Source organism: Esox lucius, chromosome 1, assembly GCF_011004845.1.
Source record: "Esox lucius isolate fEsoLuc1 chromosome 1, fEsoLuc1.pri, whole genome shotgun sequence".
Taxonomy (NCBI): Eukaryota; Metazoa; Chordata; class Actinopteri; order Esociformes; family Esocidae; genus Esox; species Esox lucius.
In genome coordinates this window covers 27,661,646-27,687,768 of record NC_047569.1, presented here as the reverse complement: position 1 = coordinate 27,687,768, position 26,123 = coordinate 27,661,646, and the positions used below count along the sequence as shown (strand labels likewise).

Sequence of the window (26,123 nt, the reverse complement as noted above, 5' to 3'; positions counted from 1 at the left end):
TCAGTAGTAGTACTAGGAGTTATTTTAGTTATTTTCTATTAAAGGGTAGGGTTTCAGAAATAAGGTTTATAAATTTAAGATGGGGTGCCAGGAAAAAGAGAAGTTTGGAATGGGCAGATCGGGAGCTGCTCTCCTATAAAGGTGGGACTGTCAAGAAAAAAGTGCTTCAGTACAGATGTAGGGTTTACACATTGCCTAAAAGCAAGGAGGGGACACACCATCCTCATTAGGCAGAATCACTATGGTCTTGTAAATGTGTGCTTCACTTGGACGCCAGTTGTGTGAGCTGAGTGACATCTGAGAACTCTGGAAGGTTGAACACATACAGAGTTCTGGATAATATGCAGGGGTTTGGTGACACATGCCGGGAGCGCTACCAACAAGGAGCTGCAGTAGTCCAGACCAGTGCCTGGATTTGTACCTAAGCCGCTTCCTGTGTAAGGTAAGGTCATAATCTATTAATGTAGCAAGTCATCGCCTAGATGTTTGTGGAGGGTCTGGGGTGAAGCCAAACTTTTTTTGCACTATGGGAAGCAAACACTAGAGTTGTCAATTGTGATGGGCCGGTCTTGGAGCAGGCCCTCCCCTGGAGGAAGAGCAGCTCCAGGTTGTCAAGGCTGAGCTTGATGCGGTGAGCTGACATCCAAGCAGAGATACCAGCCAGGCATGTAAAGATGCGTCACCACCTGGCGCACTATGACACTATACTATATTGTACTGATTCCAGCATAGCCATTATACCAACTACAAACCACCCCAAAATACTTTGGTATAACCAACCCTTGTACAGTAGGGTAGTACACTACTGCCACAACCATAATGACTTGTCACTGCCAACAATTCAAAAAAAGCCCAGACTAGGAGACCTTCATCATCCACTTCTACAGTAACACTTCTCAGAAGTCCTTCATAACTGTTCGACAATTTTTACTGGAGTGATACTGATTTTTAAATGTTCTTGAAGACCCCAGTTACCCTTACTACATTGTTAAGAAAAGCTGTATTTTATCAATAGGAGGAATTAAAAGCACAAGCGATGCAGACTTGCATGTTTGGACTGCCCTCTTCTGTCTGCCTATGGAAAGTGCATCCAAGATCAATGAATGGTTTCTGGGACAGAGCATGGAAGGCTGTAAACTTACCCAATGAATAACATGTTACTAAAACAAATTTTTTTTTAAATCAAACTAAAACTAAGATACCCATGACCTATGTTCACTCTACCAAGGAGAATCAAAGGAAACTACTAACAAATAATTAAATGAATTTTGGCTCCATGTGAAAACGCTAAAATGGTTAAAACAAAAACATGTTTACTTTTATTCAACTGATATTTATTTCATACAGAAACATCTATTTTAATGATTTCGTAAACGCCCAGGCAGTATTCCATATATTTTACAGAAGAGGTTCCTAGCCAGGGGTACAAGGACCCAGACGTACTTGGTCTGTCTACAGGGGAGTACTTCAGAATGTCCGTGAGACCATAGACACAGTGGTAAAATGAACCGGAGGGGATAAGTCACAAGTATTACAGAGTGAAATTCAATTAGTGGTAGAGTAACCTAAAAGGCTTGGGAACCACTACAGATCAATGAAAAACTGCATCTATTCAAGAATTGTAAATTCCGCGGTACAGGACGACTTGGTCTGAACTGAACATGATTTTAAAAAAAATAGAACTTAAAATACTACATGGAAAAGATGTTTAATGCTCTGTAACTAAAACACTTTCTTTGGGTGACATGACTGAATTGGGGCAAGAAGGATGTTCGAAAAGTGTTTCCAGCAAACTATCTATGGCTATTCATTTACCAATCACTCAGGTAATGTTTTCATTTGTTATTGTTTGTATTCTATTGTATTTGGGTTGACATTGCTAATTGTTCAATTCAGAGTCCAACATGAGGGAAAACATTCTCCTAAATACAACCATATTTCAAGAAAGTCCCACTTTTTACACATTTACCTGCTAAAAAAAAGTCTATGTACACCAACAAAAGAATTTATGACAGTCGGTTCCGTTCTCAAAACCTTGGTTTTACCATCCTGTTTTCTTAAATTTACTGCCTAATGAACATGACCCAGGACTACAGGTCTGCCATGGTTTGTTATGTCCCCAGGGGCTGGACCACAACTCTAAGCAGTGTGTTCTTCAGGTACGTGCACAGCTGGTTCATTAGGTCCTTGTTCAGGCCTTCCACCCAGTGGATCTCCACAGCAACATCCTGCTCCTCCGCTTTGATGTTCAGCAGACATTTAAACAGGAAGTGTTGAACAGCACCTGGGCTCTGGGGCTGTCCCTCCACAGAGTGTGTGCCTTTGACTTCCTCTCCCCGTGCTTCGGTAGGTACTTTCTGTAGGGAGGCAATGGTCTCCTGTTTCTGTGCCAATGTTACAGCGACTGTTGTAGAAGTGGGGGACTCCATGTCGGCTTCCTCTTGAGCACCACGCTCCTCTACTAGGACCCGGCTACCTCCCTCCTTGTGGCTTTGGACTTCCTGTCCGCTGGCCACCTGAAAGTCAGTGCCATCGGCCTCATTGGTGGCCGGCTCTGTAACACTGCCTGGCCCCAGTGCTGCTTTGAGACTCTGAGACTCTGAGAGGGAGCTGTCCAGGGTGTGAGTAGAGGAGTGCTGCTGGCTGTGTGGACCCTGGCCTGTGGTGGTACCACCGGGGGCCGCTCTGGGCAGCTCTCTGAGGTGTCGTCCCCGGTCTCTGCGTCTCTGCCGGACGTGGATCCAGGTGTTCTCCACAGCCGTCAGGAACAGACTCTGCTCCTTCCTTCCACACGGGACACGCTTGTGGAGCACCTGCAAAATACAGATGCCATGGTTGATATTTGTTACACCTCTGAAAAGATCAAGATGAACTGAAAAGGTCTGTATGTTGAACACAGGTAATACACACCAGGTTATTAGTCCAAGATGTTGTATTAATGATCAAAGGGAATCAACCAAAATACATCAAGTGGAAAATTCAGATCCTGTGGTAAGATCCTTCAGTGTGCGGTTATGGACGGCCTTCTTCAATTAAAACCACTGGCTAAGTGGCAAATTGAAGTCCAGAGACTAAGAGGGCCGTTGAAAAATGTATTTGGACCATACAGCTTAGAGGTTTCGCTACTCATCTAGTGCCAATAACCTTGGTGACAGTATATTTGTACTATCTGGCAGTCCCCATGTCATTAAGCTATGAGTGCATTTCCCCTTGTGTGTGGCTTACAACGTAAGAGTGTTTTGGCGATTTCCATATTACTTGCTTTACCTTTAAATCAGTGAGTGTTTTCTCCAGCCAGGTTGTGACGGCATCCACAGGCCTGGCGTTGGAGGGACAGCCTATCAACGAGGCCTGGGACTGCAGCTCCTTCACCGTGGGCTTCAGCAGCAGGAAGGACAGAGGCTTACGGGACTTCTCGAGCTTCCTCTTTTTACTGGGGGGAGACTGACAGGAGGCAGACGGGAGTCATGTGTGGTGAAGAAGTCATTCCTATATGCTGACGTATATCGTCGTGGAACAACCTGCCTGTGTAAAGAGGTGGATTCATGATAGTCTGGAGGACAGTTCGTGGCCTGTTCAGGACGACTGGCAAACAGTGTGATAGTGATGCGTTCCTGGACCGGTAACAACTGCTCCAGTCCCGTTAGGTCAGACCACGACACATTACTCACAACCTGCACACCTCCCTCACTCCTCTGCCTCTCCCTTGCCTGTCTGTCACTCACCCCTCGTTCTCTCTCTCTCTCTCTCTCTCTCTCTCACCCACTCGTCTGTCTGTTCCTCACCCTCCTGCTCTATCCCTCATTCCACTCCCTCCCCGTTGTCTCTCGCTCGCTCCGTCTATGTCTTTGTCTCATTCTCCTGAATCTCTCCTTGGCCTTCTCCCTGCGCAGTGACTCTGCTGTGTTCAACCTCCGTTCTCCTCCTTAGCTCATCTTGGTGTCAACACATCACGAGGAACCACATCATTATGAAAGCGTCAGTGGCAATAATAAATAACACCACAAGGGGGTGCTCCCTGCACGGTGAATAGGCCTACGCCCCAGCAGTTCCACTGGCCGTGCCGTGCCTCAATGTCGTAATGCTGCCATGGCCGATGCCTTCCTCCCCTCAGCATGTTCACAGAACGGTCTAATACATACAAAGATGTTATGTGTCACTGTATATTTATTTAAATCCTATTAAAACATCAGAAGTCAGTCTGCGGCAAAACGATGTGGCATGGCACCCCATTCAGACAGCTGCTCGGCCAGTCAAATGGCCAAGTGACCTATGCAGCACAGAATGGAAGACTGGGGGACAACCTTCAGACTGGGGTCCATTGATGTTTGTTGATATACTGAATGGAAGGCTTTCATGACTAATCAAGACTGATACTTTCTATGGCATCAAATCTGTGTTATCAGACTGGTCCACAGGATAACTGACAACTTGCCTAGTATACTCACAGACCAAAGCCCTTCCGTCTCTGCTCAGTAAGCCCCTACAGCTCAAAGGAAGAGAAAATCAATCCAATCCATCAAGGACTAGTGTTTGTGTGTGTGTATAGTGCATTATTGAAATACACACACACACACACACACACACACACACACACACACACACACACACACACACACACACACACACACACACACACACACACACACACACACACACACACACACACACACACACACACACACACACACACACACACACACACACACACACACACACACACACACACACACACACACACACACACACACACACACACACACACACACACACACACACACACACACACTATAGACGCTGACATGCCCAGATTCACACGTAATGAGGGACACTCTCGGAGACAAAAGAAAACACACAGAAACAGTTCTACATGCCCACAAGCTGAAGCAAGACTGACAGTTAAACACAGTTCTCCTCATTTAGCACACAGTAGTCCATTCCTGACTGTCCTATACTGTTCTACTGTCTAATAAAGCTCCTCAATTTCACAGGAAATCTGGGGTTAGAATAAGGGAACTTGGGTTTAAATTGAGAATAGGGGTTAGAATTAGTTTTTTTTAATTTTTTATTATTAAGGTTAGGTTAATGGTTAAGTTTTATTTAATTGTACTAAATTGCCAGTTCTCACTTCGAATGTAAAACCAGCGTGTGTGTGTGTGTGTACAGCTTTAAGTTGACTCCTGACTCTCTAGTGATTCATCTGTACTCCATTATTTATGACTCACCCTCTCCCACCTTCACACACTCAAATGGGTGCAGTCGGCACACACACCAACTTTCAGAAATGTTGGCCACACCTCTTTCTTGTTCTGGTCTAGCCCGAGTATGTGTGTGTGTGTGTGTGTGGGGGGGGTCCAGACTCTAGCAGCCAGTCTGCCCTACTTCTCTAAGCCTGGGAACTCAACTGAACCAACGGAGCCTTATAGCGGCTCTCCAGATAATGGACTATTATTTCCTATGAACTACCGAGCACAATACTCATCTGACAGCAATTTAACCTGGAGTCCTTGACAGCCAGATCTCCTCTGAACCTCCCACCTCTGACCTCCCACCTCCCTCAACCCAGTGTTCCCTCTTCCTCTCCCTGTTGAGCCACCAGAATGCAAAACGCCAGGGCTTTTTGTTGACCCTGACCTCTTCTTAATGTCAGGCCCTGCCGTACGTCTTGTCCTGACTGGCTAGCCGTATGCCGGACACGACCCTGCTCTGGGGCCACATGACACAAAGCAACAATAACGAGTCGTCACGTCTGGGTTTTTCTTATTCCCTCTAATCCTTTCTCCAAGTCCCCTCCATCTTTCTGTATCTTCCCCCACATCTCTTCCCCTCCTCCATTCTGGCATTGTCTCTAGTGAGACTCACTTCCTGCAATATATCAGTCAGATGGGTGATGTCTCAGCTATTGATCCAATCACATGGGGTGGGGTGTATCAATCAGTCAGATTTCGTTGTATATCGTTTGGTCTGCTGGAAAACATGTAGTTTGCAATGGCAACCGTTTACTCCAAACGGCAACCCCAAAACTGAGAAAACAGTTCGTATTGGAAAAATTAAGTGTAGATTCCACTTTTTTCTGTTAGCTCTGTTTGGTTCAGAGAGGAATTGGTAAATGTTTTACAACTTTTCTTGCTACAGACAAAATAAATGAACGAACCATGTAGTGCTGAAAACCCAACAGAGGGCCTAGATACAGGTTATACTTTTGAGGACATTAGCAACGTCACAGACATACACACCCCCCCTCCCCCAGCGAAAGGAGGACAGGAATGGGGAAAGTATTAGAAATATAGGCCAATCTTTCTGCTCAGTTGCCTTTGTGGCGAAACGCAAACAACAAGATTTCTACTGAGACCATACACCAACAATCCTCTTATATACCAACTCTCCTCTTCAGACTGTATCACCCTTTACCTCCCTTCTCATTTTGACTCTTAGTCAGACCCTTTCCAGTGTACACTCCCATACTGCTCTGTATAATGTGCTCTGTTCTCTCATCATCACCTCGGTGCTCCTCTTATTCTATCACCCTGCGGCTTTGTCCTCAACCTCATTACCCCTCTGTGCCCCAACAACCTAATGGGATGGCATACACCCCTGCCCCGGCAACTGTTGCCTGGAAACAGTAAATTAGGAGAGAGACGCAAACATCTCCCCAGAGAGCAGGTTAAGTGCTGCCTGCACCCTCTAATGGAATGGGCTGGGAGTGCATTATTCAGGAAGTGTGGGGAGGTTGGGAACGTCAGAGGAATCAGCAGGGGTGTAGTTGGGACATGACCTGGGGTGACTGGGAACGAGGATGAGGACCCAGTGGGACATGCTCACCACGCCCAGTGGTGTCAGCTTACCGGAACAGTCACGTCGCCATAGAAGCTCCAGGCTAGCGCCCAGCGCATTGTCCGTCCCTGGCAGAACTCTGTGTGGGTCACTTTAGGAACCTCGAAGGGAAGAGAGACAACGATTAGCCACAACACTGATGGAGCAGGCCCAGGACACAGCAACACACAGTTCTACGTCAGCCTGTGGCACAGCACTGACAGAGACGGGAATATCATTCCAAGCGTGAACAGGACATTTCTATCCCAGGGCTTCCAGTGCACAGAGCTGAATGCTGCTGAGAGGAGCCCACAATAAGCACAAGAGATGTGTGTGTGTGTGTGTGGGGGGGGGGGGGGGGGGGCGTTACGCACCAACCACGTAATACCTCCCTCCTAAAAACACACCCATACGCAATCAATAAGCACGGCATTCAGTGGGGAATGCTCCCCAGAGATACAGGTCAAAAGGTTAGAGACACGGACCTCAGAGTAAAGAAATCCTCATACGAGAGCACCATGCTGACACAGAAACACTCAGCAAATGAAACGCGTGGTGCGAAAGGGAACAACAACAAAGACAGTGACAGAGGGTGCAAATAGCATTAGCATTTAAATTAGGTCTCCTATCTCACACACGCACACGCAGACACACATCGACGCTGGCCATTAGCCAAGGCTGCACTCACACTGATGAGCAACGACAGCCCTCCGACACCTCTGGAGGAGCACGGGATTGTGGGATGGCTCAACCGGTGATTGACAGGAGACGCTGGCATGTGATACTCATGGGATCTGTTCCCTATGTCAGTCTGGTGCCAGTCATCCTCAGTGAACGAGTGTTATCGTTTGAGCTAAGTGACCGGCGCAGTGGCGGAGGGCTGGCGGCTGACCTCTACCGTCACTAGGCCAGGAGGTTAGCATGCACCAGAAGCTAATGCTAAAAGCAAGGATAATGGAGCTAATGAATGCCGGTGGCGCTAGCAGTGTTGTGTTTGTGTGCACACGTGTGTGTGTGTCTGCAAGTGTCTGGGGGTACCTTATCCTACAATGCGTTTTAGTCACGCAACATTAATAGAAATCAGCTCAATCAGGCCCAGGCTGTGACACTGCTTAGCCAGCAAATTAGTTTGTGATGAGTTCCAGTTCAGATGGTATCAGATCCCCAATTTCAACCCAGAGGAGGAGTAGAGGAGGTCATTCAAACCCTCATGACCTTACCTTGCCCACTGAGTATCTCACATGGGCTTGGAACAGAACGGCATGTCTGTGTGTCGGAAACGGATTACCTATTTGGTGCATGTAGATGCATGCAAACAGCATGTGTGTATGGACTTACCCCTTGTTTTCTCAGCTCCTCCTTCAAAGGTGCCAGGCTGCATTTCTTTCCCAGCATGCAACTGTACCACCTGGAAAAGAAATGATTTATTAGGAGTGGGTGTATGTGCGTGTTGGTCCAACAGCCTAGGCATGTATCTAAGATGAGAAAGGCAGCATATACAGGATCGCCTTCTACCTTCCATCAGTGACTGCGTGGAAAGATTTACTTTTATTTCTGTAGAGACCAGTGCTGTTGAGCAGACAGTGACCATTTCAGCTGGAGCTTTGATCAGAACAGAGTCAGGGGAGAGATACCAAGCAGGATAAACAGAAAGAGGCAGAACCACAGGGTCCATTGAAGTCTATGGGGGAACAGAGCTTGGAAGTCCAGCCCAGAGCAGGAAAGCAGATCAATCTCTCTCCTTTGCAATGAATTGATGGGTCTACTATAATCAATAAAACAGCAAATAGAGCCTTAGTGGGATCCATCAAGGAGAAATGGTCCCACCCCGCTGGGAAAAACTCAGCCGGAGTCCCCTTGACAAACCATGTCAGTTGCCCTCCTGGGAATATGTAAAAGGTTTATAAACTACTGTACATTCAGTGGCTTTGGAAAATATTCAGACCCCTTCACTTTTTTAATCCATTATGAATTATAGACTAAATTCATAATGGATTAAAAAAAAAAAAAAAAAAAAGATTTGCCATCAATTTACACCTACCTGATAATGACCCAGCAAAAACATGTTTATAGAAATGCGTATGTACATTAGTATTCAGACCCTTTGTCATTACATGTCAACCTGATCGCAGATGCATCCTGTGTCTGTACAGAATCCTGTAGAACTTGACTGCAAATTCAATTGATTGGACATGGTTTAGAAAGGATCACACCCGTCTATATAATCTCCAACACATGTCCAAGTAAAAACCAAGATGCTGGTGTGGCTTTGGAACCAGTCTGTGAATGTCCTTGGGTGGCCCAGCCAGAAAGACTGGGCTTGAACTCCGTTGAACAGCTGTGAGGAGACCTGAAGATCAAAGTTCACCGACAGGCCACATCTAATCTGGCAAAGTTTGAGAGGATCTACAAAGAAGAACGATAGAAATGGCCCACATCCAGGTGTGCAAAGCTGGTAGAAACAAAGACACTTTTACAAAGTACTATATAAAAGGGTCTAAACACTCAAAATAGAGACACAGACTTAATTTTTTGATTCACTTTATTATGGGGTATTGTGAGTAGATATTTTTGATGGCGAAAGGTCAGACTGTAACACAATGATTTGGAGAAAGTGAAGTGTCCTGAATACTTTCCAAAGTCACTCCACAGTGAGATGAAAAAAGTATTTGATCCCCTGCTGATTTTGTACGTTTGCCCACTGACAAAGAAATTATCAGTCTATAATTTTAATGGTAGGTTTATTTGAACAGTGAGAGACAGAATAATAACAAACAAATCCAGAAAAATGCAGCTCAAATACGTATTTCACTCATTAAAATGCAAATCAATAAAAATGTTGACATGCGTTTTTCTGGATTTGTTTGTTGTTGTCTCTCATTGTTCAAATAAACCTACCATTAAAGTTATAGGCTGATCATTTCTTTGTCAGTGGGAAAACATATAAAATCAGCACAGATTCAAATACTTTTTTTCCCCTCACTTTATGTGGGTTGAAAATGGAAGACCTGGACACAGAGGTGCCTAAACGGCACATAAATATAAAGAGGATTGTAGTGCCCTGTAGAATTAATCAGACCCATGAAAAATTCTCCCATATTACTGAATTATAAATGACACCATATTACTGAATTACAAATGGCAGATCTCATTCCGTTTGTATTTTAATGGTGATGCGATGATTTGTCTGGAGGCATGGGCAATGTTAGGCTTGTGCCACACATAGTGCTTTAGGTTTGGACCAAAAATCTGCATTACTACAAAACCCTTCCCCCCACATAGCATGTCACCTTAAAATAAACCGATTTTAGGTTTCAGGATTTTAGAATAAACAGAACAGAATATCAATGAACCATTTCTAATTCAGTAGGATATTCTCTAATTCAAAATAAGGAAATTTGCCAGGGGGGGGGGGGGGGGGGGTCTGAATACTTTTACAAGGATTGTAAATAGAGCTGCTAATTCATGTAGCTCTATACTGAAAATGCTGTTATTAAAGATTTTTTTTCTCCGGAGAGTAATAGTTAAACCTGACATCTCCTGATCCTAACCTGGGGTGTTTTCAACAGAATATGCCTGTCTGTCTAACTGTGACACATACCTGAATGCATTCATGGCTCTTGTCAATGCAAACCTACATTACAATGTTTTTCACTCAATTGCTTTGTGGAAACCTGACACTTTATAACTTAGCAGGTCATGTTGCCAATGGAACAAGTTTCATCACGTTTCAATCATGTATCCTCCCAAAGTGAAAAAAAGTAATCTGTTGTGACCAAACAATTTAGGAGACCAAGAAATAGGTAGATTGGACTTCAGTTGATTCTAGTATGTGAAATAGAACAGATGTGTGCGTGAGTGTTGTAAAATACATGTACACGCACATTTTGTTCAATCATGATATCTAAAGTGCTTGCATCCATGGACTCAAATCGCCAGGAGATACTAGACATGCTGTCAGTCCCACATTGCCTTTTTACTCACGTGTTTTCACAGGGAATTCTGACTGACGATGAGCTAGGAGTTATTACCTAAAGATATTTACCAAAAACTATCTTGGATTCCTTTTATACCCATGGATTATTCCCCAAAGAAAAATGACTTGGTAGGAATCAGAATCCCATTCTACAAAGATCCAGCAAGGACTGTGTGTCATGGTAGTGTCTGATGGGGAAAGACACCAATGTTTTTTCTCTTTCCTTCTTTGATATTCAAAGGCTTCAGAACAGCAGTTTGAAGGCAGGCATATCGATTCATTTTTCAATGAAGGGTTTCCAAGGACAGAAACATGAAAGGTGGGTCCACAGTGGTATATTTTTAGGTACACCTTTAAGATAAAGGGAAGCCCCTTTAGCACCTTGATCATTTGTCATTTTTTACTTTGTTTCTAGAATCTGATTCGATAGAAAACAACATTAAAAGTCAAAAGAACTGTATTTAAGTACTTATTTCTAATACCTACAGGGGTAACCAACTAGCATATACATTGTTTCTATAAACATGATAAAAACCGTTGTATATAATAACTTAGTACCATTGGAAAATAAATTGTGTTTTGCCTTCTGATGGTTAAGTGCCATTACCACAGCCAACTAAACACCTGAACAAACAAAAGCCGATCTGGCTAAAAATTCAACAGAAAATACCCTATGAGCTTGATGGCATTTACTAAAGAAAGATTAAAGATGGGGTTCAGAGAAGCGCCTTCGGGAAGAGGGGTGCGGAGAGGGTTTGAGTGAGGATGAGAGGCTTTTGGTTGGGGGGTGCAAAGACCTTGCCACCAGTGAGACCATGAAATATTCAGAACCTCTAATATCCCCAGATGTTCCCCACTTTGTCATGCAGAGAGGAGGGGAATAAACAGTTAGGCAAACACACACACACACACACACACACACATACAGACAGACACACACACACACACAGACAGACACACACACACACACACACACCAGTTTCCTCACTTCCTCTCTCCAACACTCCAAAAAATGACGTCTCTCGAAGAGGTCACACAGATTCAGTCAGAATCTGGCAGAGTTTTACAAACCCCTCCAAGAGCACAAAGGCTAGTGATTACAATCTCATCACAGATTGTGATTATCATATCAATAACAGAGAACGTTTAGCAGAAGACATCACGTTGAAAAGGAATGAGCTCCGTTTCCTGCCTGACAGTTGTGCGCGGGATCAGTCTAGCCATGGTAATTACAGCTCAGCATTGTGGGAGGAGAGGGGGGGGGGGGGGGTCTCAGAGGACCAATCCGAGGGGCTGGCTGGGTTCTGAGGACACCTGGCGATGGCTCGGCTGTCTCAGCATGCCGTGTCTGGGGTGACAGCTCACTGCGTTGGCCACGCGCGTCAACACCCGGCACTCCCCACCCAGGGGGGTTCAGGCGTTACGCCAGGTGCCAATTCATTAACACATCTCTGGGTGACTGCTCCTGGTTAACACTATTATTATACTGGATTGCATAAGTATTAACCTCCCACATTTCTTAGTTTTACAATCTGGAACTAAAAACGGGTATAATTTTCTTTTACTGATCTAATAAAAAGTATCCACCTCCTTCACTGTGACACACTTAAGTCAGCTGTAGAGCAGCCAATTGCCTTCAGATGTCACATTTAGTTGAATAGAGTCCACCTGTGTGAAATTAAACTGTCACATGATCTCAGACTAAAACCACTTGTCCAAGGGTATGGCAGAGAGCATATACAAACAACATAAAAAGGACCCGAACAGTCAACTCTACACAGGACAATGAGAGACTTATGCGATCCCCAATATGTTGAAGTAAACTCTCTACAGACCATATAATGGGGGGGGGGGGGGGACTTACTGACTTATGCAATCCCCAATATGTTGAAGTAGTACACTCTCTACAGACCATATAATGGGGGGGGGGGGACTGACTGACTTATGCAATCCCCAATATGTTGAAGTAGTACACTCTCTACAGACCATATAATGGCCTGTGGACCAATACGGTGTGCGCGCTTGCCCATTTCTCTCACCGCAGACGTGTCTTTAGCTGCAGACTATCATGGATGATCCTCTTGACGAATTCAAGCTCTCCTCCCTCAGCCATGATCTCCGTCACACCACCAGTGTTCACCGAGCTCGGCGGAGGACGACGAGAGTTCCTAGAGTTCACCCCCTGGTAGGGTGGGGAGGGAAGGTCAGTGTGAGTAAGAGAGGGGAAAAAAAGGGGGGGTATTAAGTAAAAGAGAGTGGATTTGACACCCTATCTTACTTCCGGGTGGAAAACAAAGGAAGTAAGCAAAGGTTCCTCCCTCAAAAGGAAACTTTACGCCAAACCCCTTATGCTAATTTGCCGGCTAGCCATTGCAGCTAAGCATGGTAGGTCCTGGTAGGGCAATGGCGAAATCAGCTGCTTTTGGAAGTGGTGTTGGATTGCCAGTGGGGGGTTCTTTTCTCTTGTAATTATCCAATTAAAATGCCCCAGAGCAGTAAATATGACATTGCTCAGACTTTCTGGACAAACGATAATTGGATGTCCAGACTACGTAGCGTCCAATGGCAATTATCTTAAGAGTGAGGTTGTTAACACCAGTGTCGTAACTGAATTCCCAGCATGGCCCAATTCCTTCACCTATCATGGCCACCTAACAATCCACCTCATGCCTACCTTGGCTTCTAGCTGGTTAGCGAAGAAAGGAGGGTTACACATGCAGAAGTCATAGACAACGCCCAAGTCCTCCTTCAGAGCATCCATTAACAGGGTCTTCTGGGGAACTTTAACCACTGGGAAAAGAAACAATGCAACTGTTGAAAGAGACCGATGCATTAACGTAACAGCTTCCCAGGGCAATGACACTGTGTCCACACTAGTAGCCGGATATTAACCACCATGATTTGAAGCAACACCCTCCATAGGCAGGAACCAATAAGTGGACTGGATTAATAATTCCTGCCTGGTCTCTGAATCAGGTTCGTCCAAACTGGGAATGGAGGTTAACAGAGGTTATCCACACGTTTTACCATTAAAATCAACACTATTGTTTCTAGTTTCGCAAAGCCAGACATTCACTTATCTTCCAGGGAAGGGGCAAATAAGTTGATGGCTGGTGAATACTTAGATAAGGGGAAAACCAGAGACTTCCGTGCAGTGTATGACAGGAGCAGAGCCTGTATACCCACCCACACCTCGGTCCCCTACATCTCACCAGCTGATGCGAGCTGTGTGGAGGGTCTGCTGTACCCTTTCCACTGCTGAGCACAACTGCGCCCCGCCTCCAGTGCTGCTAATAAGATGTTAACATTAATTCCGCTCATCGCACCCCATCCAATCCAAGCACAAATAAACCTAACGGGAGGCGGGTACAAGTATGAGTAACCAATGGTAGAGCCACGTCATGGAAACCGGACTCTGAGTTGAACTCGAGTCCTAAGCCAGTGGTTCTCAAACCTCTTGGGGACCCCTAGCTTTCTCACAATGGTCCAAGCCTAGTTCCAGCTCACCTAAATGAAGGCGCCAGGGGATTGCTAATTAACTGCTAGCATGTTGATTCAGCTGGGTTCACATGGAACCACTGGTATAGGAGTTGAGTCCTTAAGGGTTACACAGTGAAACAGCTCACCTTTAATGAGGTCAGACAGACGGTTTTGCTCCACATTCCTGGTGGCGTAGTCAAAGCAGATGTCATCTACCTCGGTAGCCAGGTAGTGCCAGCCGTTCATGGAGGCTCCCAGCAGGGGGTAGATACAGGATGCCCCAGTACCTGGGAATAACACAAGGTAAGCAACTGGCTGCTAAGAGCAATGAGTGCTCTTTGAAATGAAAAATGACCATAGTACTTGGTCAGGCTGGTTCTATAAACAACGTTTTTTGACATCTTATGACGTGTATAATACTACTACTTTAGGTGTTAATTTTGACAGACAAACAGCGTTCTGTCCTCCAACGCTGCTCCTTATGGGGAAAAAGACTGTTCTAAGAGCTTCCGACACAGGTGTTAACATTGTCACCAGTCACAGGGCAGATGTGAAGCCTGACAATGTGAAGCCTGACAATGTGAAGCCTGACAATGTGAAGCCTGACAATGTGAAGCCTGACAATGTGAAGCCTGACAATGTGAAGCCTGAGGCTAGTATTCTATTTACAGTCCATTTGAAAAGTATTCAGACCACTTGGCTTTTTCCACGTCTTGTTACGCCTGTAGTTGGGAGAACCCTCCATAAGGACAAGCACCTAACCAGCAATCAGGGCTTTATGGTAAAGGTTTGAATATGTATGCAAATGTGATATTCCCTTTTCTTTTTTTTTGCAAACATTCCTTATAACCTGTTTTTGCTTGGTTTTTCTGGTACATTGACTTTAAAAAATGTATTTAATCCCATTCAGAAAAAGCCTGGAAGGGGTGGAAAAAAGGGGCCTGAATACTAAATTCAATAATGAATCGAGTCACCATTTCTACTACAACTGAACAAAAGAACTGAACACTTCAGATGTTATGTTTATAGTTCTACAGTAGAAACCTGTTACAAATATCAATTTACATTATAACCATTTCCTAACTGAAAAGTATTTGACTGCAAGGTTATTAATGCATAACTGGCTATTGACTGAAATAGACTTTACAATTATTTACATAACTACATGTTTTAAAAGTTGAGTTGTCTCTGCTTGGCCTTGTTTGTATTTATTTTACAGTCTATGGTGGAACCGTGCAGAATCGTGAACTGAGCCTATTTTCGCACTTAACTGTCTATTTCAGAGTCTTATTTTACTTGTTTAACTACATTAATATTATAATTACTACTTTTATTGTATACATGCTCAGTGTGCGCGCTTCAGTTTATCTACTGACTGGATCAGAAAGGTCTGTGATTGGTGACCCAAGTCCATTCTGTAAGCTGATTGGATCTGTCACTCTCCTAATGGATCATGATGGATAGCCGTAAGGCTTTTTCGTCTTTGCAAAGGCCTTGACCTGCAAGGTGCCATCTCACCCATCTCTCCCCCAGGGAACACCACTGTGGTCTGGTAGATTGTCTAATGGAGGCCCTGGTTTTGGTTCAGTCTAGATGATCTGATAACAGCTGTCTGAGTCACTTGTTATTATTCCATTACAGACAGTAACAGACAAGTGAGTGGCATTAAATACTCAAACAGTGCCCCCCCCCACCTTCCCTGACATATAGAGCAGGAAACCAGCCATGACATGTGGATAGAGATTTGGCCAGTGAGCTCCAGTGGTCCACAGGAGACCAGTCTGGGATCTCTCTGCCAGGGTGTACTTCCCAGAGGCAGCGAGCTGCCCAGGGTCTTTGTGCCAGGCGGTCTGAGGGGGTGTGTCCCAAACAGACCATGAAGGCTTCGGTCAAACAGTAGTGCTCTATTAAAAAGGCTGTCATTTGGCATGCAGAGACTGGTGGAATCTCCCTTCAGCAAGGATCACACACTAAATACATTGATCGCTCTCCACTCCTGATGGGGAACTGCATGGGAACACAACCCTTTCTAGATATCGGACTCTGAATTCTAATCATCTAATTCTAATCTTCTAATTAGCTGTGTGATGACACCAGAGGACCAGCAGGGAGCTGAAAGGGGCCATCTAGTCCTCTGAGTGGTGCTGGTGTAAAGGCCTGCTAGCAGATGGTTCATATCAACGACATCGTGGGGAGATGGAGGAGGACAGTACGGCAGGTCATTACCGTACCAATGTCGATGCCCCTGCGCAGTTCCCCCTGGCCTCCGATCAGGTCCTCCACCCAGTGGATGTAGTTGAGACGGAGCGGCACGGTGGGGATGAGGCGCTCCAGAGGGATGTCTATGGTCAGTCCAAAGTCCTCCTTCAGCAGGGTACAGGTCAGGGCACGCACGGCCTCTGGCTCCTTGAAATTCAACCTGGCGGACGGGGGAGGGACAACATATCACAGGTCCAGTGCTAAAGCAATGAATCCATAACTACACCATCAACCAGGCTCAGCGAGAGACTCAAAGGTTTCATCTCAGAGAGACATGAACTAAAAGGAGCCTTAAATAAAACGGTAGCACCTCTGCAGCCAGTTAGTACCGGCCGCTGCTGTACTCATCCTTCCACTGATACTAGTGCTGTGCCAAAACAAGGATTTAATGCAAAATTGTGTATCTTTTTTTCACAATATTGTATAGAATCTCTAGAATCCATGTTAATTATGCTGTCGACAGCCTTCTTTTAAATTACTGTAGCGTCGCTGAACAGGCTTGTTTCCTTAACAATAATAGTTGTGTATATATCATAAAATCTACCTGATAAGACTGTTACTGTATTCCGATGGATGTCGTCAATAATAAGAAACCAGAAAAGGGTATGCTGTCTATTGACTTTTTTGTTAAAATAAATGTTCTTACTCAAAATGCTCGCGACCAAAGCGGACACAACTTTTTATGTTAGAATAGATTGTTTGTGTTTGGTGATACGAGGTCCGAAACGTCTTTGAAAGCGATGATAATGTCGAGGTAAGAAATTAGCTTTTAGTTTTGTGTTGTCCATACATATGCTGTGAAATGTTAGTAATAAAGTTGTCTTCCCGCAAATGTTTCACTTGTGCAGCAAAAAGCTCTTACTTTCACTAGCTAGCCAAGAAGCAGTATGTTGTTCTTCGCTAACAAAATTGTCACTTGATCGCAATGATGTCCTGCATCTGCCAAAGGATGTACGCCATATACTTCCCCATATCATTTATAAAAACTCTTATGTCTTGAGATTTGCTTGGTGATAATTTATTATGATCACACATTATGATCAACTGTACGGACCTCATTTTGACTGCAGGCTCAATCTTGTCGCAATATATCGTTTTATGCAAACTTAGACGTTCGTTCATTCTATTGATTGTTAATGGCAGAAAACGAATTATATTATTCCAAGTTACATTAATGTGTTGTCAAATTAAAGAGTATGTGCTCTTTAAAACAAAGTTAACTTGTAATTGTAATTTGGCTATGGTGCTGTCTGTTTGTTTGAAATATGATTTTTTTTGGAGAATTTTCTGTCATCAACATCAGCATTCTAGAATTCTGTTAGTGATCAAAAGGGTTACATTTAGGAGTTCTAAGTCATTTCAAATTGAGTGATTCTTTTTTTTAATTAGGAGTTGCCCATGGGGATTAGCTAAATAATATATTATTTGAGGTTTTAATATTATTTGAGGTTAACACTTCAGTAAGTATTGTGATTCAGTTGTGATATTGTGATGAATCGTGATGTATTGAATCGTAATGTGTATCGTGATATATATCGTATCGCAAGGTACATGCCAATACCCACCCCCAACTGACACCATGTCATATGGACAACCCCACCCACCCACCCACAGACCACCCTCCCACTGACACCATGTCATATGGACAACCCCACCCACCCACCCACAGACCACCCTTCCACTGACACCATGTCATATGGACAACCCCACCCACAGACCACCCTTCCACTGACACCATGTCATATGGACAACCCCACCCACCCACCCACAGACCACCCTTCCACTGACACCATGTCATATGGACAACCCCACCCACCCACCCACAGACCACCCTTCCACTGACACCATGTCATATGGACAACCCCACCCACCCACCCACAGACCACCCTTCCACTGACACCATGTCATATGGACAACCCCACCCACCCACCCACAGACCACCCTTCCACTGACACCATGTCATATGGACAACCCCACCCACCCACCCACAGACCACCCTTCCACTGACACCATGTCATATGGACAACCCCATCCACCCACCCACAGACCACCCTTCCACTGACACCATGTCATATGGACAACCCCACCCACCCACCCACAGACCACCCTTCCACTGACACCATGTCATATGGACAACCCCATCCACCCACCCACAGACCACCCTTCCACTGACACCATGTCATATGGACAACCCCACCCACCCACCCACAGACCACCCTTCCACTGACACCATGTCACAGAGAGAACCCCCCCCTTACCAACCAACCAACCAACAGACAGGCCTTCCCTGAACAACCCAGCGCTCCACATCCCCCATTCCTCCCCTCATTACTGTTTTTCACAGATCCACTACGAGACCAAGACAAATGGAATATACGAGGTGCCCATCAATTACCGCTTACTGGGTAACGGTAAAGAAATAATCTCCAGAATTAATCAGACCCACACCAACCAACCCCCTCCCTCTCTTTAACAGTGACTTTCACTGTCTGGAAAGCATGTTGTTGGTTTGAGAAACAGAGTGGAAGGAGAGAAAGATGTGTAATTAACCAGTCTATGTGCTGCTTTTGCTCCACACAGTAATTAGACACTTCCTGGTGATAGGAGTGTCTGGCACCTAGCTGGTTTTGGGGGGTTGGAAACAGAACTGATCTACCAAGCTAATACAGAGGAAAGAGTAATAATGAACCGTGTTTAAGACGAAAAGCCTCGCCTCCTCAGTCAGACTGTATGATTATCAATATTCAGAGAATGAGGCCACTCAGAGCATGCCTGCCCAGCCCTCTATTTTTAGACTGGTATGAGTGTGCGCGTACCACAGTGCACTGTAACGCCAGGTCTCCATGGCAACCGACCAGGCCCACCTGCGCGCACACAGACAGACATCCCACGTAATTCCAGCCACGCTGGAGCAACATGGCCGATGCCGGAAGAAAGGCGAGGGTATACTGGACGCGCGCACACAGGAGGGGCCATTACGATTGTGGAGATGGATAGTGTGAGACATGTGACTAAGTGGTGACATTATTACAAATCAAATGGCCAAAATAAAAGGTTTCTGAGAGCATTCATTTTCAAATCATGCTGTGGCAGGAGTTAGAGGACTAAGGTGAGTGAGGTTGTGGTGACAGAAGACCCAGGTGGAAAGGGAATGAAAAGACATCCAAATCTAAGATTTGGACAACAGCTCAAAAGTTCAATCTTTCAGTTACTGCTCAGATTATCCAACAGCTAGTCTACATGCCTCCCATATTTAATGCATAATTAATAATACAGAAATACTGAAGAATATGAAAGAACCCTGAAAATGACATTTCTGCCTATTGTTTCATACATCTTAGTTACCTTTATTGCTAGAGGCAGTAGATTTTGCATTTGCATACGTTATTTGCATACAGAGTGTTCAGGACAACCCCTCCCAACTTGTAATATAGGAAGAATCAAAAAGGTACATGAATGATGACTGTAAAGAAAGACATGAATTATGACTGTAAAGAAAGACAGGTAACGTTGTATGTCAAAGGCAACATGCCAAGTCTGTAGAGACTTCAAGCATGACAAAGGCTTTAAAACATTCAGTGAATCAGGTTGAATATATCCAAGTACCAGCTTTACATATTAATCACACAGAAATATATTAAACCGTTTTAAACTGGCATATCAATGCAAGTGTCGGAATAAGCAGCATAATTACACACACTATTATAACTATGATAATATTATAACTATGATTATATTAAAAGTAGACTAAAAAATTGTCAAAACTATCACCCACCAAAATGACTGAAGGTGATATACAGTACCTGGAGGTTGTGTTTAGAAACAAATAGTCCTTGAGTCTATGTTGCCCTGCAAGTACCCCAAACAATGGTACGTTCAATCCAATGACCAGAAGTTGGTGGTTCAATATGATGACACAGACCAGCATTATGAAACACAGATGAAAAACAAATATATTTCTGCCAACCCCATTTTTTTGACTGGTCAATTTTTTAATTGTTCGGCTCTTGGTTAAATATATAATTTAACAGAACAGAATAGGCAACCTTAAGCATAAATATGCTTAATATTGAAAATATGTTGTCCACGTGCAAAACTAGGTCACGTCTTGAACAGCCATCAGTGTTGGCATGCAAATTCAGAGGAGCATAACCAGATTAGTGACCAGAAGGCACTGGTGTCATATTACCAGGCTACATTTGAGCAAGTTCATCAGTCGCATAAACACTGGTTCCAAGTGAAAGAATATATCAACGTGTACCGATTATCAAATGTTGGCACTATAGCTCCAGTATTGAATACATGCACACACACATGCACACTACCCAACTCCTGCTACCCCATGAATGAAATTAAAATTAACAACAGCTGTAGTACAGCGAGATGAAACACATTTACCTGGGAACCAAGCACTGCAGCTGAAGAAGTCAGCAGGTAAAGACTCCAGACCACTGAGTAGTCCATCTGCACAGACAGATTGGAGAGGTGAGTGCGGAGAGGTGACCTTTACGACCAACTCATTTTAAATGTACAGTAGACCGTTGTGCAGATTAGCAGCTTCTTCATATCCCTGAAGATATGACTGAAGAAGCCATCTTGATTGTTCCTGACTCAGAGCTGCCACTAAGGTTAGGAGGGCTCCACTTTAAATGAAGGCACTTCTGGGTATTAACAGCTCATCAGTTATAACAACAACAAAAAAAAACATGGTAGTGCAGCAAAGTTCAATGCTGAGAATGTGAAGCTATCAAACAAAGCCACAGTTATCGCCCGTGCAGAGTTGGTTTGCAATCAAAGTCCCTGCTGATCAGGAGTTTCATCGAATAACTGGCAAACCAATCAGAGACATCCTGGTAATCAGGTGGCTGTAATCAATACCACAGTTTGACCAATCAGGCTACTTCCACATAGACGACCGACCTTTCCAGTCACTTACAATTTGCAAGCCTGAGCATACACACAGGTACTATGGTCTCATTGTGAAACCAAACCATCCATTGTGTGGACGAAGGCAGAGCACCAGTACGGAACATATTAAAGAAAAACCTCCTCTACCCATCAGCAAGGTTTTCTGCTGGTAAAAGTTGATGACAAAAAAGAAAAACAGGCAGCCAAATGAAATGTCACCCAGAGTGTGTTGAATATTTTATGCAGCAGCCCCTTCCTCCAGCTCTCTTACTATTCACTCCATTCACACAGATCCTCCTCCCTGTGGTCTTGATCGTCTTTCTACTGTCCATCTCTCTTTATCTACAGCCCGCTCTTTGACAAGCCCCCCCCCCCCCCCAAAAAAAAATAACATATCCACTTCCAAGTCTATAGGCTCCAATGGGGCTCATTGAGTGATAGGGGAGTGTTTTTTCCTCCCTGAGGAATTGGCCGTCTCCTCGTCGTCTCCCAGAGATAACTATGATCCAATGAGTCAATAGCTGCTGAAATATACTCCACTTACTTGGATTAATTCACCACAAGTACAGACATATGCTAATTTCACCACTTGCTTGGTGGCAGAGGGGAAACCTAAATCACTGGCAAAGAAAGAACAGGCAGATACCCATAGACAGGATTTGCCAAGCAGTAGACTAATCTCAGAGTTCCCTTTAAGCTTTAAGTGGTTTTCACACTAGTGGAAGAACTGTGGTTAGACGTTCGTGTGGGACTGCTGTAAATGATCCAGGATGTTGTGTCTTGTTGTGTCTCACAGGAGAATCTGTTTTGAGCTGAAGAATCTTGCAATTTCAGGACTTTTGCACGCGCACGCATTGCGGAAACAATGCAAAGAAAAACAGAGCATTCTGTCCATCAGGGAGACACGGGTAGGGTCAGAAATGAATACCCACCAAACTCCAAATGCGGGTAGGTTTTCCGTTCGACAAGTAAATCTGAGAATGCTGAGATCTGAGAATAGAGATGCTGGAGGAGGAGCAGGCTGAGGGACAGCCAGCATAATTGGAAGACAGGGAGTAGTGAGACAGGGACTGAACCAACAGAGACAGAATGGCCCAGGGAGTAGTGAGACAGGGACTGAACCAACAGAGACAGAGTGGCCCAGGGAGTAGTGAGACAGGGACTGAACCAACAGAGACAGAATGGCCCAGGGAGTAGTGAGACAGGGACAGAACCAACAGAGACAGAGTAGCCCAGGGAGTAGTGAGACAGGGACAGAACCAACAGAGACAGAATGGCCCAGGGAGTAGTGAGACAGGGACTGAACCAACAGAGACAGAGTAGCCCAGGGAGTAGTGAGACAGGGACTGAACCAACAGAGACAGAGTAGCCCAGGGAGTAGTGAGACAGGGACTGAACCAACAGAGACAGAGTAGCCCAGGGAGTAGTGAGACAGGGACTGAACCAACAGAGACAGAGTAGCCCAGGGAGTAGTGAGACAGGGACTGAACCAACAGAGACAGAGTAGCCCAGGGAGTAGTGAGACAGGGACTGAACCAACAGAGACAGAGTAGCCCAGGGAGTAGTGAGACAGGGACTGAACCAACAGAGACAGAGTAGCCCAGGGAGTAGTGAGACAGGGACTGAACCAACAGAGGGAAAGAGGTGAGCAAGATTTACATTTGGGGATTATAGGAATAAAATCCTGAACCATTAGAAAATACAGAAAATATTCTTAAAATAAGTGTAGGTAGTTAAATAGATTTTAATAGACAGGGGTTTTATAAGGTATTCATTCCATATTTTTACATTGCAATAAAATGTAAGTATTACTAGTTTTCCTGTTAGTAAAATGTTTACCCTCCTCTTTTAGCCAACCTGTAGGAAACCATAGGACAAGTGAGTTTGAATAGTTCTAAAATGGACAAATATACATGCCAGGTTCAAATCATAAGGGGTGTTGTCAAAAAGGGACAGATTTCAGATGGACATACCACAGACTGTTGCCCATTTCACCAATGAAATCCAAATTCACATACATACCCCAACCACAACACCATACCCCAACCACAACACCATACCCCAACCACAACACCATATCCCAACCACAACACCATATCCCAACCACAACACCATATCCCAACCACAACACCATACCCCAACCACAACACCATACCCCAACCACAACACCATACCCCAACCACAACACCATACCCCAACCACAACACCATACCCCAACCACAACACCATACCCCAACCACCTATCCATAGGCATCAGGAGGGAATATCCAGTACTAATTGGAGTGGAGTGCTGGCCAGGTTAGAACAGGACTGGGGCGGTTTGGGCCTACGGTCCGTCATTAGCAGAAATCAAAAAGAGGCCAACTACACAGGACACTTTTCATCCTCCACCATCAAACAGAGGCCACACAGCCAGAGAGATGTGGTGAGAAAACGAAAGGGGGGAAGGGGGGAAGAGAAAAGAGAGCAGGAAGGAAGGGGGAAATAAGACACAGACAACAAGAAAAGAATATAGACAAGGAGAGGTATAGAAAGAACCGGAAGAAAGAGACGCGCTTCATCACGCCCTGTCAACACTCTCTCAGCACCAGGTGGACTGATGACTGCATTGTTGATGTCAGGAGATGCACAATCCTTACAACCTCACGCTCTTCCTTTGTTCTCCTGTCTGCTCTTTCTCTCTACTGTACCTGGCTGAGAAGCCAGCCTTAATAACCTCTCCTGCTGGGAAAGACTGGCACAGCCTAAGACATTACTGGTTCACCAGGATTCAGGCTTTTCAATCCAGTCTCTGAACATCTTGAAACCTGGTACCATGGATCCCACAGACAACACAGGACTGGATAAAACTGGGGTGGATGACATCTTGGGTGGATGACATCTCGCCACAGATACCGAGCATTTACAGAATTACAGTAATTGGCCAAATGGTGGTGCTATAACAAGGATTGGAGAATGCTCCCTTATTCAATTTGACTATTTTAAAGTTATAAAATCCAGTACATACTGAGGATCTTGAAAATAAAATAACTGATTATAGCCATAAGGCCAGCCATGATGGGTACATAAATGTTATAACAACACCATCAGACCAGTCAGTGACATTTTGTAAACCCCAGACTTCTATGGAAAAACGCATCACACGCATCCCGGAAATGTGGCAAAAAACAAGCAGTGGTGTCTGAAATACCACATTTGGAGACCGACCCAGTCCTGTATCAATTTCATTGTGGGGGAAAACGAATGACACTGGTTTCTCATCGCCTTAAATGTTCCTTCTGGCTTTACCAGTCAGGGTGTATTTCCACAATGAGGTAAATCAAACCAAAGTACACCATGATGTGACTAATGACAGGACTTGGCAACAACAACATGTCCCTTTCCTTACCAGCCATGGTGGTTCATCTGGGTTACCAATGTCCCAGTCTGAGCAGAGATTCAGTCATAAGCATTTAGAATTTCAATCAGGACGTTTTCTTGGTCTCCAGTCGATGACCTTAATGGAGCAAGTGAGACTTGCATGATGAGGATGACTCCTACGGTTGCCAATGGCAACATACTATAATGGGGCACCCGAAGCCTTACAATAGAAGTGATGCTAATGCTAGGTTTATGGACGCTTTAAAAAAAAATCCACTCAACTTCATGGTAGCAAATAAATGGACGGTTTATCCAAATTGAAAGAATGAGATGAGATTACCATTTGTCCTATAGATTCAGACCCGATGTTGACTGAGCTGTTGCCCGGATTTATCCTAACAATATTTACACTTGAAAAGGCTGGTGGCCTTTCGGTAAGAACATCGAACCACTAACTTTTACTGGTTTGAGTAGTACACAGAACAATCAAATATCACCTTCACAGGTAGTCAATTAGTAAAGACTACAACCTGTGTGTACTCACATCGCTCTGCCGGCAAGGTTGGTGTGCACATGCTTCTCAAAGTCTGGATACTTGGAGGCCAAGTAGGCAAAGTCCGGAGGCTTGTCTTTGTAGCGGTTCCGCGGGTGCATCGATTTGTTCAATGACATTTTCACTTGACTGTGGAATAAGCAAACATGAAACATCGTTGTGCTTACATCTTTCATATACGTAGATGATGGAAAGCTAACCGTTTAGCTAAATGACAGAAATGCGTAAACGCCAACATACAGAAGTAAAATAATAGAACTTTAGCTAACTTGTTAGCAAATTAGGAACTCATCAGTAACGGCCAGTTAGCTGGCTAACTAGCCTAAACAACTTAAAACTGCATGCTCATGCATGAGAACATTATAGCGATCTCTCTAAATGACAAACGCTACAGTCGTGTTAGCTAACCTCCTGTTAAATGTTGTGACTTCAGCGGCTGAAATATTCGCTCGGGATATAGTCCGAATGTTTAAAACGTCAATCGTGGTTTCAGACACACGAGTTGAGAACTCACGTTGAACTTGTTGCAAAGAACGTTTACACAGCGTTTCTTCCGGGATGCAGGATGAAGTCACAAATCTGCGACCAGGGATTAGGCGACGTCAAGAGTTAGCGCATATGTTGGCAGTTTCAACTGGTTACAACGGTCACAACAGCCGTACAATCAAAAATAAAAACAAAAACATGCTCGTTTATTAATGTAATAACTTTATGAATATATTAGTGTTATACATTAGGAGTGTGGTTAAAGTTAGGTTTTAAATTCTTTTTTGA

The 26,123-nt window shown here is 44.5% G+C and overlaps 1 protein-coding gene across 2 annotated transcripts; it reads right to left on the bottom strand.

Annotated features, from left to right (window-relative positions):
* Positions 1-1,312: 1,312 nt before the first annotated feature.
* On the bottom strand, positions 1,313-25,968 carry mettl16 (methyltransferase like 16). 2 transcript variants are annotated; one of them, XM_010863974.5, is made up of 10 exons: positions 25,864-25,968; positions 25,341-25,478; positions 16,501-16,688; positions 14,416-14,556; positions 13,464-13,579; positions 12,829-12,971; positions 8,152-8,221; positions 6,846-6,935; positions 3,268-3,444; positions 1,313-2,813 (listed from the first exon to the last, which is right to left on the bottom strand). In XM_010863974.5, the coding sequence occupies exons 2-10, from the start codon at positions 25,466-25,468 to the stop codon at positions 2,112-2,114; spliced, it is 1,755 nt and encodes a 584-aa protein (XP_010862276.1). In that variant the 5' UTR covers positions 25,469-25,478; positions 25,864-25,968; the 3' UTR covers positions 1,313-2,111. The 2 variants fall into 2 exon arrangements, with proteins under 2 accessions (XP_010862276.1, XP_010862191.1); XM_010863889.4 differs by having other exon boundaries at positions 25,758-25,864.
* Positions 25,969-26,123: the final 155 nt, after the last annotated feature.